The sequence below is a fragment of the Calidris pugnax genome, unplaced genomic scaffold, assembly GCF_001431845.1.
Source record: "Calidris pugnax isolate Ruff unplaced genomic scaffold, ASM143184v1 scaffold28, whole genome shotgun sequence".
Taxonomy (NCBI): domain Eukaryota; kingdom Metazoa; phylum Chordata; class Aves; order Charadriiformes; family Scolopacidae; genus Calidris; species Calidris pugnax.
In genome coordinates, this window is record NW_015090842.1 from 15,920,035 (window position 1) to 15,932,716 (window position 12,682).

The window sequence follows — 12,682 nt, forward strand, 5'->3', positions numbered from 1 at the left end:
TGAAAAAATAGCTGTGTGTTGCCTTTCCGTGGAATCCAGCCTGTGTGACTCAGGGTGCACCCCTTTCCAATAAAGCACAAGCACAGGGGTTTCTTTTATGAACAGCTGCAGGTAGACTTGCAGCCATCTACAGATTAGATTTAAAAAAAAGGATTTTTAGTTCTTCCCTAACAGAAGGTACAATATTATTTTGGATGCCTGTTCAGAACAGGCCTTTTCACTCTGAAAATGTGGAGTTCTGTGTAGCTACCCTGTTACCATGAGCTCTGCCTACATGATAGCTATTACTAGCAGTGAACTTCAGAGTATGTGGTAATAATTTACAATGCGTTTTTCAAGTATTAAATTTTTTTACAGCTAAGAAATGTTAATCTCTTGGTCACATGTAGGTATGCTATTCCTTTTCTGAATTTGGTAGTTTAATGGATAGAAAAACAAATCAGAAGCAGGTAATTTTGATGCAATTTAAAGTAGATTAGTTGCTCCAGACAGGTTATCTTAGTGTATACATTTGATTTGTTTTAGGATTTTACGTTTCATGCTAAGGCAGAGGCAAGTGTTTGCTGAAACTTGAGAGTAATGACACTGAATCACTAGTTGCATTTGTTTCTTCAGCTGCAAATTTTAAAAAAACAACAACAAACAAACCAGTTTTGGCATTACTTGGACTTAGGGATATACATGTATTTATACATGTATTTAATTTAATGAATTTATCTGGAGAAGGAGCATTTAATTTTATTAAAAATGACAACAAAACCGCACCTCCCTTTTTTGGATGGAGTTGAAAATGCTAGTGAGTAAATCCCAGTACAATCAAATTTCAGATTAAAAAAAAGACTAAAACGACTGATAATCTTCTGTTAGCAACTCTGCATGAAATCTTTCATGAACTAAAGAACACTCTATGTGAATTAGACAATACTCCATGGTTTTGCTTGCTGGCCTGAGGTGGTGTTTGGATTCCCTCTGCCCATTAGCAAAGGTTTGCCCTGTCTGAATTTAATGGATGGGTTTTGTTTGATAATCTATTGCAAATATCCCCTTTCGGTTTGAAGAATCAGCACCTGACAGCTGTCAGCATCTGACAGTTTTTGTTGCATCTCATTAAATGTGGCCAGAAAAAAGAATGTCCTCTTCACACTCTGTATGTTCAGGGGTGTTTGTGCACTCTGGCCAAATTGCTGCCCCTCAGGAAAGCTCCCTGAGGCTCCTACCAGAATCTCCCCCTGTTAACACAGAGGTTTCCCCTTTGAAAGCAGCAATGAGGACTTGTGAGAAGTGCACACATTTCACAGATTCAGTCACTTAGGAATTCTAGGCAAGATGTGATTAATATTCAAGATAAAATGGATAGAAATGTTTTTATCCTGAAGGTGGGCGATAGATGGGTTAGATTTTTCATCTGCTGGAAGCTACAGGCAGGAGTTTTCATCTGTAGGGCTAATACAAGCATCGAGATCAAGTAAGAAGATTCATAGCTCGCTTGCCTGGCGTGTGTGGTATAAAATTCGTGGTGGAAGAGCACTGGCAGGCAACTTTGTGGATTGGGTATCTTCATGCCATTCTAGTTTGTATTTTATTTAGTGCAACAGAGAAAATGTGATGCACACCAGCCTCTAAAACATCTTCCTTTTACCCACAGATAAACATTCTCACTCTCTTTCTTTCCTGCTTGAATGATTTCTCCCTTAGTGGCTGAAACCCTGTTATCAGTGAGTGTAGCTTTCAGGAAATGTCCTTGCATTTTCCTCCCCTGCTCTCTGTCGCTGCTCTATTCCCTCACCTACTCTGTTGCTCTCTGCTTATTACCATCAGAATGACACTCCAGCGTGGGAATTTTAGACAGAGCTTTCATACACTCCACAAACACTTAAGCAGATGCCTTTTTTTATTAAAAACCCAACCGAACCAAAAAAAAAAACCCACCAGCCAGTAACGACACTGTATATTTTTACACCCTGTGCTTGCTGCAAGGTCGATGCATGCCTGTGTCTTCCCGTGTGTGTGCAGGAGGGCATTGTGGGGCTGGGTGCCAGACACTTCACTTCTCAGAAGTACTTAAAGTTCTCTTTAACAGTGCAGCCCATCTCTCACCAGTATATAATTGCTTGGCTGTCTGTATTTGCATGAGTATTGCTGAACGTCGTCTTGCATGCAAGAAAGCCATTAGAGTGCAGGGCTGTGGCAGCGCTGGCGGAGTTTTTCTTCACTGTCTTGATGAGAGATGGAATTTATTACAGTAACAAAAGAACAGGTTCCCTGTTAACTTAGTTTTCAACAGTGCTGTGTACAGTGTTGCTTAATTGCGTTGGATCAAACCCAGTGATGGTTTTTCTGGGTTAACTGTGCATTTTCTTCAGCACGCGTGTGCGAGTCCCAGAGGTTTCTGTAGGCAAGTCATGCCTGGCAACTTCAGTTCGCCAGGTTCTCACCCCAGAGGTCTTTTATGTTGACCTGCTGAAGTGTAACGACCTGTAAAGGTGTGTCTGAGGCAGGAAAGGTACCAAGTTGGCTATGTATCCAAAAAAATAAAGACTATCTGGACATTCCCTCTTTTTTGACAGTACCCCATGTCACTTCTGGAGTTCAAAGCTGACTCAGAGTCTTTAAAGCTTACCTGCTTTCCAGGCAGACTCTCCTCCATTCAGGAGACTCTACCTCTATCAAAGTAGAGCAAAAATGATCTTCCAGGTAGGTCAAGTCTTGTGACTTTTATCAAAGAAACTGTAGACCTGTGTCTGACAGAGACACGGGGGACTCAGTTCTGTAATGTCCCTGAACAGTACTACGCTAGACCAGGCAAGCAGTTCGTGCCAAAGCTCAATGGGATCAGCAGCCTCTGGAAACCTGGAATGGTTAATAGAGTCTAAAAGCAGAGAACTGGGCACCGTGCAGCGCAGAGCCCATACCTAACAACTGGTGTGGGATACAAGGCCAAATTCTGGTCTTAGGTTGACATCAGTGCAATGGCACAGAGCAAGAGGGAAGCCTGCCTTGTGGTCTCGGAGATTGAACTATGTGAATGACAGGCCGTGACTTAATCAAGGGGTTTCTGCTTATCCTGTTTGTTATATTGAAAATATTGTTCATATCTGCAGACATCCATTTAAATTGCTGAGTGAAATTGTTCGGCATTATGGGCTACAATACTGTAAACCTCTGCCTTATTTTTTTTCTGTCTCATAAATGAATGGTATTTCAGATATTCATTCTCAGGAAATAGTTCTGCTATAAATAAAATTGCAAAGCTGAGCAGGAAAAGGAGTCGAGATCCTGAAGCCAGCGGCTGATCCGACCTTATTAATTGTATTTTGGAAAGCAGTGGTTATCTCTGGGTGTCCTACCAACACCTTCTCTTCTCGGGCTCTCTCTGGTTACTCCACCTGTGCTGTTGCCTGTCTTTGTGAAGCAGATCCTGGTGGATGTTTGTGTGACACGAGGCTCACCCCAGCCCTTCCCGACAGCGGTGGGAACAGCCCTGAATCAAACAGCGGGTTTTCTTTGGCACGTCCAAATTAAGAGAATCGGTTGAATGGTTTGGCCCTAAGACAGAATGCAATAAAGCCTAGGAGGGTTTTTATTTGCTTTTGCCTGTGTGATGCAATTTGAAAGCCTCCTTTGCTTTGCAACATCGGGGTCGATTTATAGGAGGGGGAAAGAACAGTCACTTCAGCCCTATCGACGTAGCAGATCCGGTCAGCCAGAATTCCAAGCGTTTGTTGTTTCTTTGTGAGCAACTCCCCGTCACTTCAAAGGGGCCATTAGTTGTTGGTTTGCAGATGGTGATAACAACTTTAAAGAAGTTCTGCTGAACTCTAATTTTGCTTCCTGCTGACAGATATCACCAGAGTGAGAACAATCCAGAGCAAAGTGGGTGCTATCGTCATTGCGTTGATGAGAACATTGAAAGGAGAAACCACTATTTGGATCTTGCAGGAATAGAAAACTACACATCAAAGTTTGGGCCAGGTAATTTGGTAATTTATGTTGCAACCTTTTCATCTTTCCTTTCTTTGGTTGCGTGTTCCCCATCAGGGGCAGTGAATTGGGAACCCGTGTGATTTGTCTGTAGGGACTTATTGGAAGGAGTAGGGCTGTGTGAATGCTGCGAGGTAATTACTGATGAAGGTGGTATCACAACAGAGCAGCTAATGTGCTGCAAGCTTTGAAGTACCTGTTTGCGTAGCTAAACTTGGAGATGAGCCTAAGAGAACAATCTTTACATCTAAATTATTAAGTTTAGTCTATGGGGGAGGTGAGGACTGATTTTTGGATGTTGGAGCTTGTTCCCATATTTTGTACTCAATACTGACCCAAAAATTGGACAATGTGGGTTCATACCTGGAATTTTGGCTTCTGTCCCCAGATTAAGGGGATTTGGATTTCTTCCCTTTCCCTGTCCTCTGCCAATATTTTACTATTCCACTCTCAGTTATTTTGGTGAATTTCAGATAGATGATGACCAAGAAAGGTAATGTAGAGGCTTTTATACACACCCCCACACGTACACGAGCACACACTCTTGTATGGATACGTATGTATATATGTGTGTATTATTTACTAGTCAGAATTATTAAATGTAATTAAACTTGACAGCTATAATTGCATTCATTTCCTTAGGAAAAATTCACTCTGCCGATAAATGCTATCCCTGCCAACTGCATGCTACTAATTAAAACTTTGAAATACTAGATGACTAACTCAGCTTGTTATTTCCTAGGATCTCCTCCAGCAGCTCAAAAACATGACCCACCAAGCAGAGTTGTGAATCAGACTAGATCCCGTTCTCATGAACCCGAAACCTTCCATGCTCACCATAGGAAATCTCAAGTGGTGGATCCCAGCCACATCAATCTGGCTGAGAGCTCCTACGCCAAGATCGCAGAAATCCAGCAGAGGCTCCGGAACCAGGACTCAAACAAGCACTTTGTGAGGTCTCCCAAGGCCCAGGGCAAAAACGTTGCCCCTGTGCATCCTGGAAGGGCAGTAAGAAATAAACCTTTTCAAGGGGCACCCATGCCAATGGCTTCCCCAAGTGCTCGGGTGGGCCAGAATCTTCCTTACCTCCCCTTGCAATCTCAACAGGTTCACAAGAAGCATAAGCAGAGGGCGAAGGAGAATCACCAAATGTGCAAAACCTTTCAGTCTCCAGGGACGGTTGTGGAAAAGGAACATGTGAGAGACCTGCCCACAGTCATTTTATATGAAGGCCAAGTTGGACAAATGATACAAAGACATGAACACCACCACCACCACGAGCACCACCACCACTACCATCACTTCTACCAGACATAAAACAGATCCCACCAACATCCTCCAAGAATCATCCCATATGAAGGAAATGCGTTCTTGTGATACCAGAACTAAGGCATTACTATGATTAATATTATTGTTACTCCATTAATATTCAGCTAGCATATATTTTAGAGGTTATATGGAACTCTTGAAACTTACCCTATTTATATGTTGTGGAACTGCATAGCTTACTTAAACACCTTGTGGATTTTTTTTTTTTTTTTTTTTTTGAGTTCTCAAACAAGAAATAGTTTGTGCAGAAGGCAGGGGGAATATGTGTTTTTAGAGCTTTTTTTTTTTTTTTTTTTTTTAAAGTGGCTTGTAAAACAGCAAACAGCCATAGCTTTTTGAGCTGTGATTTAATACAGGTCGTCAACGCACTTCTTTACAAGTACTACTTCCATTGTAGTAGGAAAGATACTTCAAACACTATTGCAGACATCTAGCTTACCAGTCTGCTGTATGTCGGCTGATCGCACACAAGCCTTTTATCAGGGGAGCAATGTTCAAAGGGTTGGACTCCAGAGATACTCAGAATAACAGAAAATACAAACAGCTGCTACCTCTAGTATTATTCAGATTTTATTTTCTTTTTATTGATTGTAATGTGCTACGGGGGGAGGGGGGGGGGATTTTAATATACTACATTCATGTAGCCTGTTTGTGTTCACATCCTTTCAAATTATCGTAATAATTACAAGTAAATATTAGCTATACTTGTCAACAGAGCTACATTTGTACAACTTACACTTTATTTTCGTGGAGATTCTTCACTGACACAAGTACAGTCTGTTATATACTGGGTAATATTTAAATATACTTCTATTTTTGGTTTTTCTCTTGCTTACTCTACATTCTGTTTGGGGTAACCATTTGAAAAGAGGAGGATGTGAAATGGGGTTTTCAAAGCATCACTAGACTTTAGTGCTTGGGCCATAACTGTCATTCATGGGGGTTTGGGAAGGAGAGGGGTTGTTTGGGAGTTTTGTTTTGTGTAAATCCACAGTTCTTTGTTTTGAGAAAGAATTGAGGAAAATATACTTTCTCACTTTAAATGTTGGCAAATATATATAAAATATAAATATAAATATATATATATATAAATATGCACACTCTCAGGTACATTTTGTTGTGTTTTAGAAAATCTGTGGTTTGAATATTAGCATTATAATTTTTTTTTCCACAACAGTGACTTTTTACAAATATATGCCATGGCATTTTCTTAGGTGCCTCCAATTTAAATTCCCCCAGCACCTACCAATTTGTGCTTCTTCCATTTTAGAGACATGTTAAAAAAAAATAACCATTCACCATTATTCTGGCCTCTTCTACTTTTTCTGTATCAAAGGGCTTCCATTCCATGAAGGAGAATGAGACCATACTCACAAGACCTTACTGGCTGATGAGAAACTTGAAGGTCAAAAACGAATTGGAAAAGTGGAAAAAAAGGGTCAATACATTCAAGTTTTACTTTCTGTGGGGCCCAGATCTATAATACCTTCAGCTGGGTTTTGTACAGATCACCACTTCGCAGGTAGAAAGTGACTGAAAAACACGTACGTTGCTTTTGGAACTTTAAAGTAGAGAACTCCTCACATAAAAACCTAATTGTTCTATAAACATATTTGCTTTTGGTTTTAATTATTTTAAATGTTGTGGTATTTTGTCTATAGTATATATTGTAAAATGTAACTATCCCACATTGTTATAAGCCCTTTATGATTAGGGTAATTATTTTTTTTCTGACTAGAGTTTTGATCAGTCCAAAATGGGGTATTACCTTTCTGCTGACCAGTTTTGGAGGGACATTGTCCTTTCTAAGAATGCGGAGACATCAACTTTTAAAAAGTGGAAAGCCTTGCTTTCTGGTGGAATTGGAATAGAATCACTGCTTCGTGGTAATTAGGTCTCTAGTCTCCCTGGATCAGCAGTTGTTTTTTCGTGGTAATTAGGTCCGTCTCTAGTCTCCCTGGATCAGCAGTTGTTTAGACTTATTGCCCTCTTTAAAAAATCTGGTTTATTTTATTTTATTTTATTTTTAGCTGTCAACAGTGTGTTCTGTTAAATCTAACAAAATGTTTTTAAAATGTGTTTGATCTGTGTGACAACTATACTGTTCTGTTTATTTTTAAAATTCCTAAAGTCCAAAAATATTTATATGCAGAATTTTCTGTATTGAAAATATGAAAAGGCCACAAATTTGGTTAGTTACCACTGAGTTGTTCTAGTCTAAGCCTTTTTTGCTGCTTGTGTATCATTCTTTTTTCAATGTATATATAATTATGGACTGCAAAAAAAAAGGCATTTATATGTCTAGTAGAAGGAATAAGCTTATTTATATTATAGTGTTAACAAAGTCTGATGTATTCAAGTGACTTACGTTATACCGCATGCAAACACACAAGTGTACATTCCATCTAAGAAGGGATGCCATGCTATTTGTTTTGAAGGTGTAATTAAAGCTGTTCTCTTTTCAGTAGAGCATATGCCAGCAAGACCAGGAGGTGGGAATTGTTTCTTAAGTCAATTTTTTTGCTTGTTGCTGAGAACCGGAAAACGTTCTGGAAAACTAGAGCATTTTCAGAACTGTGGGCTTTTTCTAAAGACCAGGAGGTGGGAATTGTTTCTGAAGTCAATTTTTTTAAATGCAGATTGTTGCTGAAAACCGGAAAACGTTCTGGAAAAGTAGAGCATTTTCAGAACTGTGGGCTTTTTCTAAGAAAGAGCAGCAAAGGGGCATAAATGCTCTTTCACCCAAAGATATTTTGCTGGAAAAGATAACAGCAGCAGTAACGACACCCCACCTGACTGAAACGCAGTGCAGTGCTAGTTGTGCCAAGCGAACTCTGGAGTGTAACACAACTGACCACTGGTTACAACCTCGCATTGATTTGCTCTGGTTTTACTATATTTGGAGATTCAAAAGAGAAATTCTGCCTTGCTCCGATTCTGTGAAATACAGATACATTTTAATAACGTGGCATCCCCCTACTGAAACTTTACACCAGCCATGTATGAACGTACAGTATCTAAATACTGTGTTGCAGTTGTGTTACGTGTATTAAGTGTGAATAACATGTAGCACAGTTTCTTTTCACAGAACCTTAAATTTCCGTATCTTTTAAAAATGTTTGCTTTTCAGTATTTTGTATAGTAAATATAGATGGTTTTGACTAAATGCTTTATTTATTTAACAGCAAAAACTGTGCCAAGAGAACCCCCTGTTAATTAAAGTTTTACTAGTTCAGAAAGTATATTTCCTTCTTCTTGTTGTGGATTTCAGGGGCTCATTGCAATTGCTGTCAGAGCTTGCAGATCCCACTGATGAAAGAGCTTCCATTAACAGTTTTGGGAACAGGATCAGGCCATAAGGTATGGACTGGATGTGCTTTGGTTTTATATTTAAACTATCAAGTTTCAAAATTAATTATTTTTGTCCCCTACTATTAGACCCGTGTTGAGTAACCAATTTTTCAGCTTGTTATTCATTCTGAAAACTTGTTTCAAGTTGCTCAAAACTGTGGCTGAATCAACATTTAAAATAGATTAGTTTCTGGTTAAACAAAACACTTAATTTCCAAGCAAAAAAAAAGAAATAATCAGAGTTGGGTATATTATTACTATTTAAAAGTAAAATGGAGTGGCATGAAGTCATTTAGAATGAAAACTCCAGCCTTTTCAATTACATTTTCTGTTTTCACACAAAGCAATTCAGCAAAACTAAGCTGATCAGCAAATTTGCACCATTTGCTGAAAATATTTCAACTGAAAAATTTTGCTCAGCTCTACCGTCTGGAGTTTTTGGGAAGCCAGGATTGCTAAGCCCTTCTCACAGCTTCATGACCGCCTAACGCAAAGTAAACTAAGCTAAAGATAGCAAAGTAAAATCTCTCTCCCAATGAAATCTCTGGCGAGACTGCCAGATTCCCACTGGCTTCAGGGTGCCTATAATTTCATTCCAGGAATGTGGGTTTGAAGTCTACATAATAGCGCAGACAGTGATTTCAGTATTTATTTTTTATGCATCTTAGTGCTGGTGGTTTTGTAGTCGCCAACATCATTAAATGGAAGTTTTACTGTAAGAGATCAAGCTGGTAAATTCAGATTAGCTGCAAATACTGTGCTTTATACTCGTGTCATTGTAGGACCTCAAGGCGCTTCCAAATGTCTTTGAAACATCCCTCCCCACGTCGTTTAGTCTCTGTTAGAAATTAAAGACGCGGTTCTGCCCTTGGAGGCCGAAGCGCAGGTTCTCCTGGCGGTTTGACAGACCCGACCCTTAAGGCCACACCAAACTAAAAAACCACGTACGTGACCTCTGTAACTGCCTTCCTACTCCAGTCATCCTGAGCACAGAACAGCAAAGTCTGGCTGGAGAAGGACCTTAAAGGTGTCTGTTTGTGTGCGTGTACATATACATATGTATGTGTATGTGTCCTCTGGCAGAAGTTAGAGAATGGCACAGGACGGATTCCGACAGCGGTGATCTTTTATAGAGGGATAAATACTGTGTTTGCTCAGCAGTCTGCAAGTTGCCACATAAATATACGGATATGATGAATGCTTACTGTTCCCCATATGTCATTGTGTGCCTCAATTACTGAATGGCAGATTTCATTTGTATTCCAATTAACAGGGAAGTTAGGCCCCTTGGGGCCTAAGTTATACTTGAGAAAAATTCATCGTGCTAGAAAATTTGCAAAAACATTCACCATAATTTTTGCCTGGAGTATAGGCAAGAATGTTCATGTTTGGAAATGTGTCAGCTAATCAAGTCTCACCTTTAATTACCTTGATGCAATTCATCAAGATCTGAAAATACTTTTTCAAACATGACTTATTCATGGTTTTGCTGGGAACCGACTCATATTCAGCATCCTGTTAGTTGTCAGACTTCTTTTTTTTTTTTTTTTTTTAAATGTACCAAGCAGAAACATGTTTGAAAATCCATGAAATAAAAATTGAACTTAATGTGTTTTCTAAATAGCTTCTGGAAGAAAATTTCTTTTCTTTTCTAATGCACTTAGCAGCAAAACCAGCCTCAATTTATCACATAATGATTTATTTTCTTTGCATATTTGACAGCTGTTCAGTTGATTTGACTTGGAAGGAGCTGTTTTGGGATTTTTTTGGCTTGTGTACATTTAAAATGTGCTCAAAATGGGCTAAAAGAAACAGACACAGAAAAGCAAATAACTTTGTATTGAAATTATTCAGTAGCCATTGAACTGCATCTTATTTGAAGTTTGGATTATAGCTATTAAATAATGAGGCTTTCAATGATGCTTTAATTTACTGTAATATTTCTCTATAATTCTAGATAATTCGACCCTACTGAGCTAAAATGATAGAAATCATATGCATGAGGTCTTCTAATTTCTTCTTTTTTTTTGTTTTTTGAATAGCAGAATTTAAGAACTATTCAGATGGATTACTGTGAGGGTTAGAGCCGTGAAGAAAGACTGGCAAGGGAAGGATGGAAAGATTTGAGAAGTGTAGGGGTAGCACAGAACTGTCCAACAGAAGGGCGGCAGGAGACAGACCAGAGGTAGGAAAATACTGTATGGAGAAGCTGTATTCATATTGCATTTTTGAATCTCTTATGGTACTTCTATTGCTCATAAAAAAGCAACAGTAGTTCATAGAATGCTTTTCACTGAGAAAGCTTGAGAGACTTTCTAGAAGAGGTCAATCTCCAGTGTGCAGTGGGAGGCGCGAGGAAGGAGAGCTGTAGATAATCACGGGCTGTGACAAATAAGAAATGAAACCCTGGTTTCCTGGGTCCCTGTCCAAGCTGAAGGAAATTTTTCAGAAGCAGAGGCGTTTCTACAGAAGTTTTCAATATTCTCTAGAGCATGTTTTGAATAGTAGCATCAGTTCTTTTTCTGTTAGATTACAAGCACGCATAAGTCGGTCAAATGTTGCCCAAACATTCAGTATCTATTGTGATTTTTCTGAAGACTAAGCACTAACTATGCCTTCGAAATCTACTGACACTAAGTATAGTCTTTAAATCACAAGAAATGGCAGACTAGACCTATTGGTTGTCTCATCAGCCTAGTTTTTCAGGGTCTGAGAGTAGGAAGTTCCAGAAGTTTCATACGAACGTTGGAGACATAATGCTAAGGGCCTTCGTAAGTGTGGCAATGGGAAAACATTAACAGTATTAGGCATACTGGTAATTATGTGCACTGTGCTTTCTGGGTTTTACGACATGCTTACGCAGTGTGGTTTGTGTCTTCCTTCGAGTGCCTGTCCATAGAGACAAAGCAGCTTGTAATTGCTACCAGCCGAGAGATGTATTCTTTTGGTGAGCCTGGACTTTGTGGATGAAGATCCGGGGTTCAGATCCTTCTGGTGCTGAGTGCTTATTCTTGCACGTAATCCTTCCCACTCTCTTCTAGTCACAAAGTATAGCACATTGGGGCTTTGTGAATTTTCTAATAAAACACCTACAAACTGGGCCAAATTTGTCTTTAGCTTCACAAGTGGAAGCCAGAAGAGCTCCCCATGCATGTCTTGGAATTTGGACCTTCAAATGCAGTTTGCTATATGAGTCATCATTTTTTCTTGTACTAATTTCAGATATTTGATAAGCTCTTTTTATGGTTTACAAGTTTAAAAAGACAAATAAAACTTTGTAGATTAAAACGTTGGTTTGGAGGTTGTATTTTGTCTGTTCTCACTGGAGTTCTGTGAATGGTCGTTTTCTGTGTGCTTTAGCTTAAACCTACAAAGTGACTTTGGAGTGGGTGTTTATAGTTCTTCGCTTGCTTGTTCACAGGATAAGACTGTTGATAGATGAATAAAGTGCCACTTGAGGTTGTTAACAACCAGGACTGGTAACGCTAGTTCAACTAAGATAAACAGTGAAATGCTATGGCAATTAGCATTAAGGTCTCACTTGGCCAGTGTTGATTTTTAAAGTCGCAGATACAGTGCTTTATAGATACCCGTGGCCGTGGGGTCTGGAGATATTTATTCCACCCCTGCTCTGAGTGCTGTATGGACTTCTTTGCAGTGCCCAGGGCATCCTTGTATACCCAACGTGCTGTTAGGAAGCAGGAATATGAAAATTGTAATGTTTCAGTCCAAAGCAATTAACCCTCTCACCCTGCAAGGAGTGGAGGGGAGGAAAAGCTCAATTAAAGAACCTTGGAGTTTCCAGTAAGTGCAAGAGTATGAAGGGAAGAAAAAAGCAGCACTGTGGGCCTCACATTCCTCCTGTCTCTTTACAGCCTTCTCAGGGAATATTTTTTACTTTTGATGTCTATAATCACAACTTCTTGCCGTTTGAGTATGCCATCTGTTAAGGCTGTAGCCCTCAATGGCTCTGCACATGTGACTTCCATGGGTTTCAATGGAAACTTTGTGCAGCTTCACT

The 12,682-nt window shown here is 39.5% G+C and overlaps 1 protein-coding gene and 1 long non-coding RNA gene across 3 annotated transcripts in view; both read left to right on the plus strand.

Annotated features, from left to right (window-relative positions):
* Positions 1-5,501, plus strand: part of NKD1 (naked cuticle homolog 1 (Drosophila)) — a 112,324-nt gene extending 106,823 nt beyond the window's left edge. For both annotated transcript variants that reach the window (XM_014942189.1, XM_014942190.1), the window contains 2 exons: positions 3,842-3,972; positions 4,724-5,501. In XM_014942189.1, coding sequence (XP_014797675.1) covers positions 3,842-3,972; positions 4,724-5,298 — 706 coding nt within the window. In that variant the 3' untranslated portion in view covers positions 5,299-5,501. The remainder of the gene's footprint in view (positions 1-3,841; positions 3,973-4,723) is intronic.
* Positions 5,502-5,604: 103 nt separating this feature from the next.
* Positions 5,605-11,953, plus strand: LOC106888156. Its single transcript, XR_001412048.1, has 3 exons — positions 5,605-7,204; positions 7,251-7,802; positions 7,912-11,953. It is a non-coding gene; the product is annotated as an uncharacterized LOC106888156 (long non-coding RNA).
* The last annotated feature ends 729 nt before the right edge of the window (positions 11,954-12,682 follow it).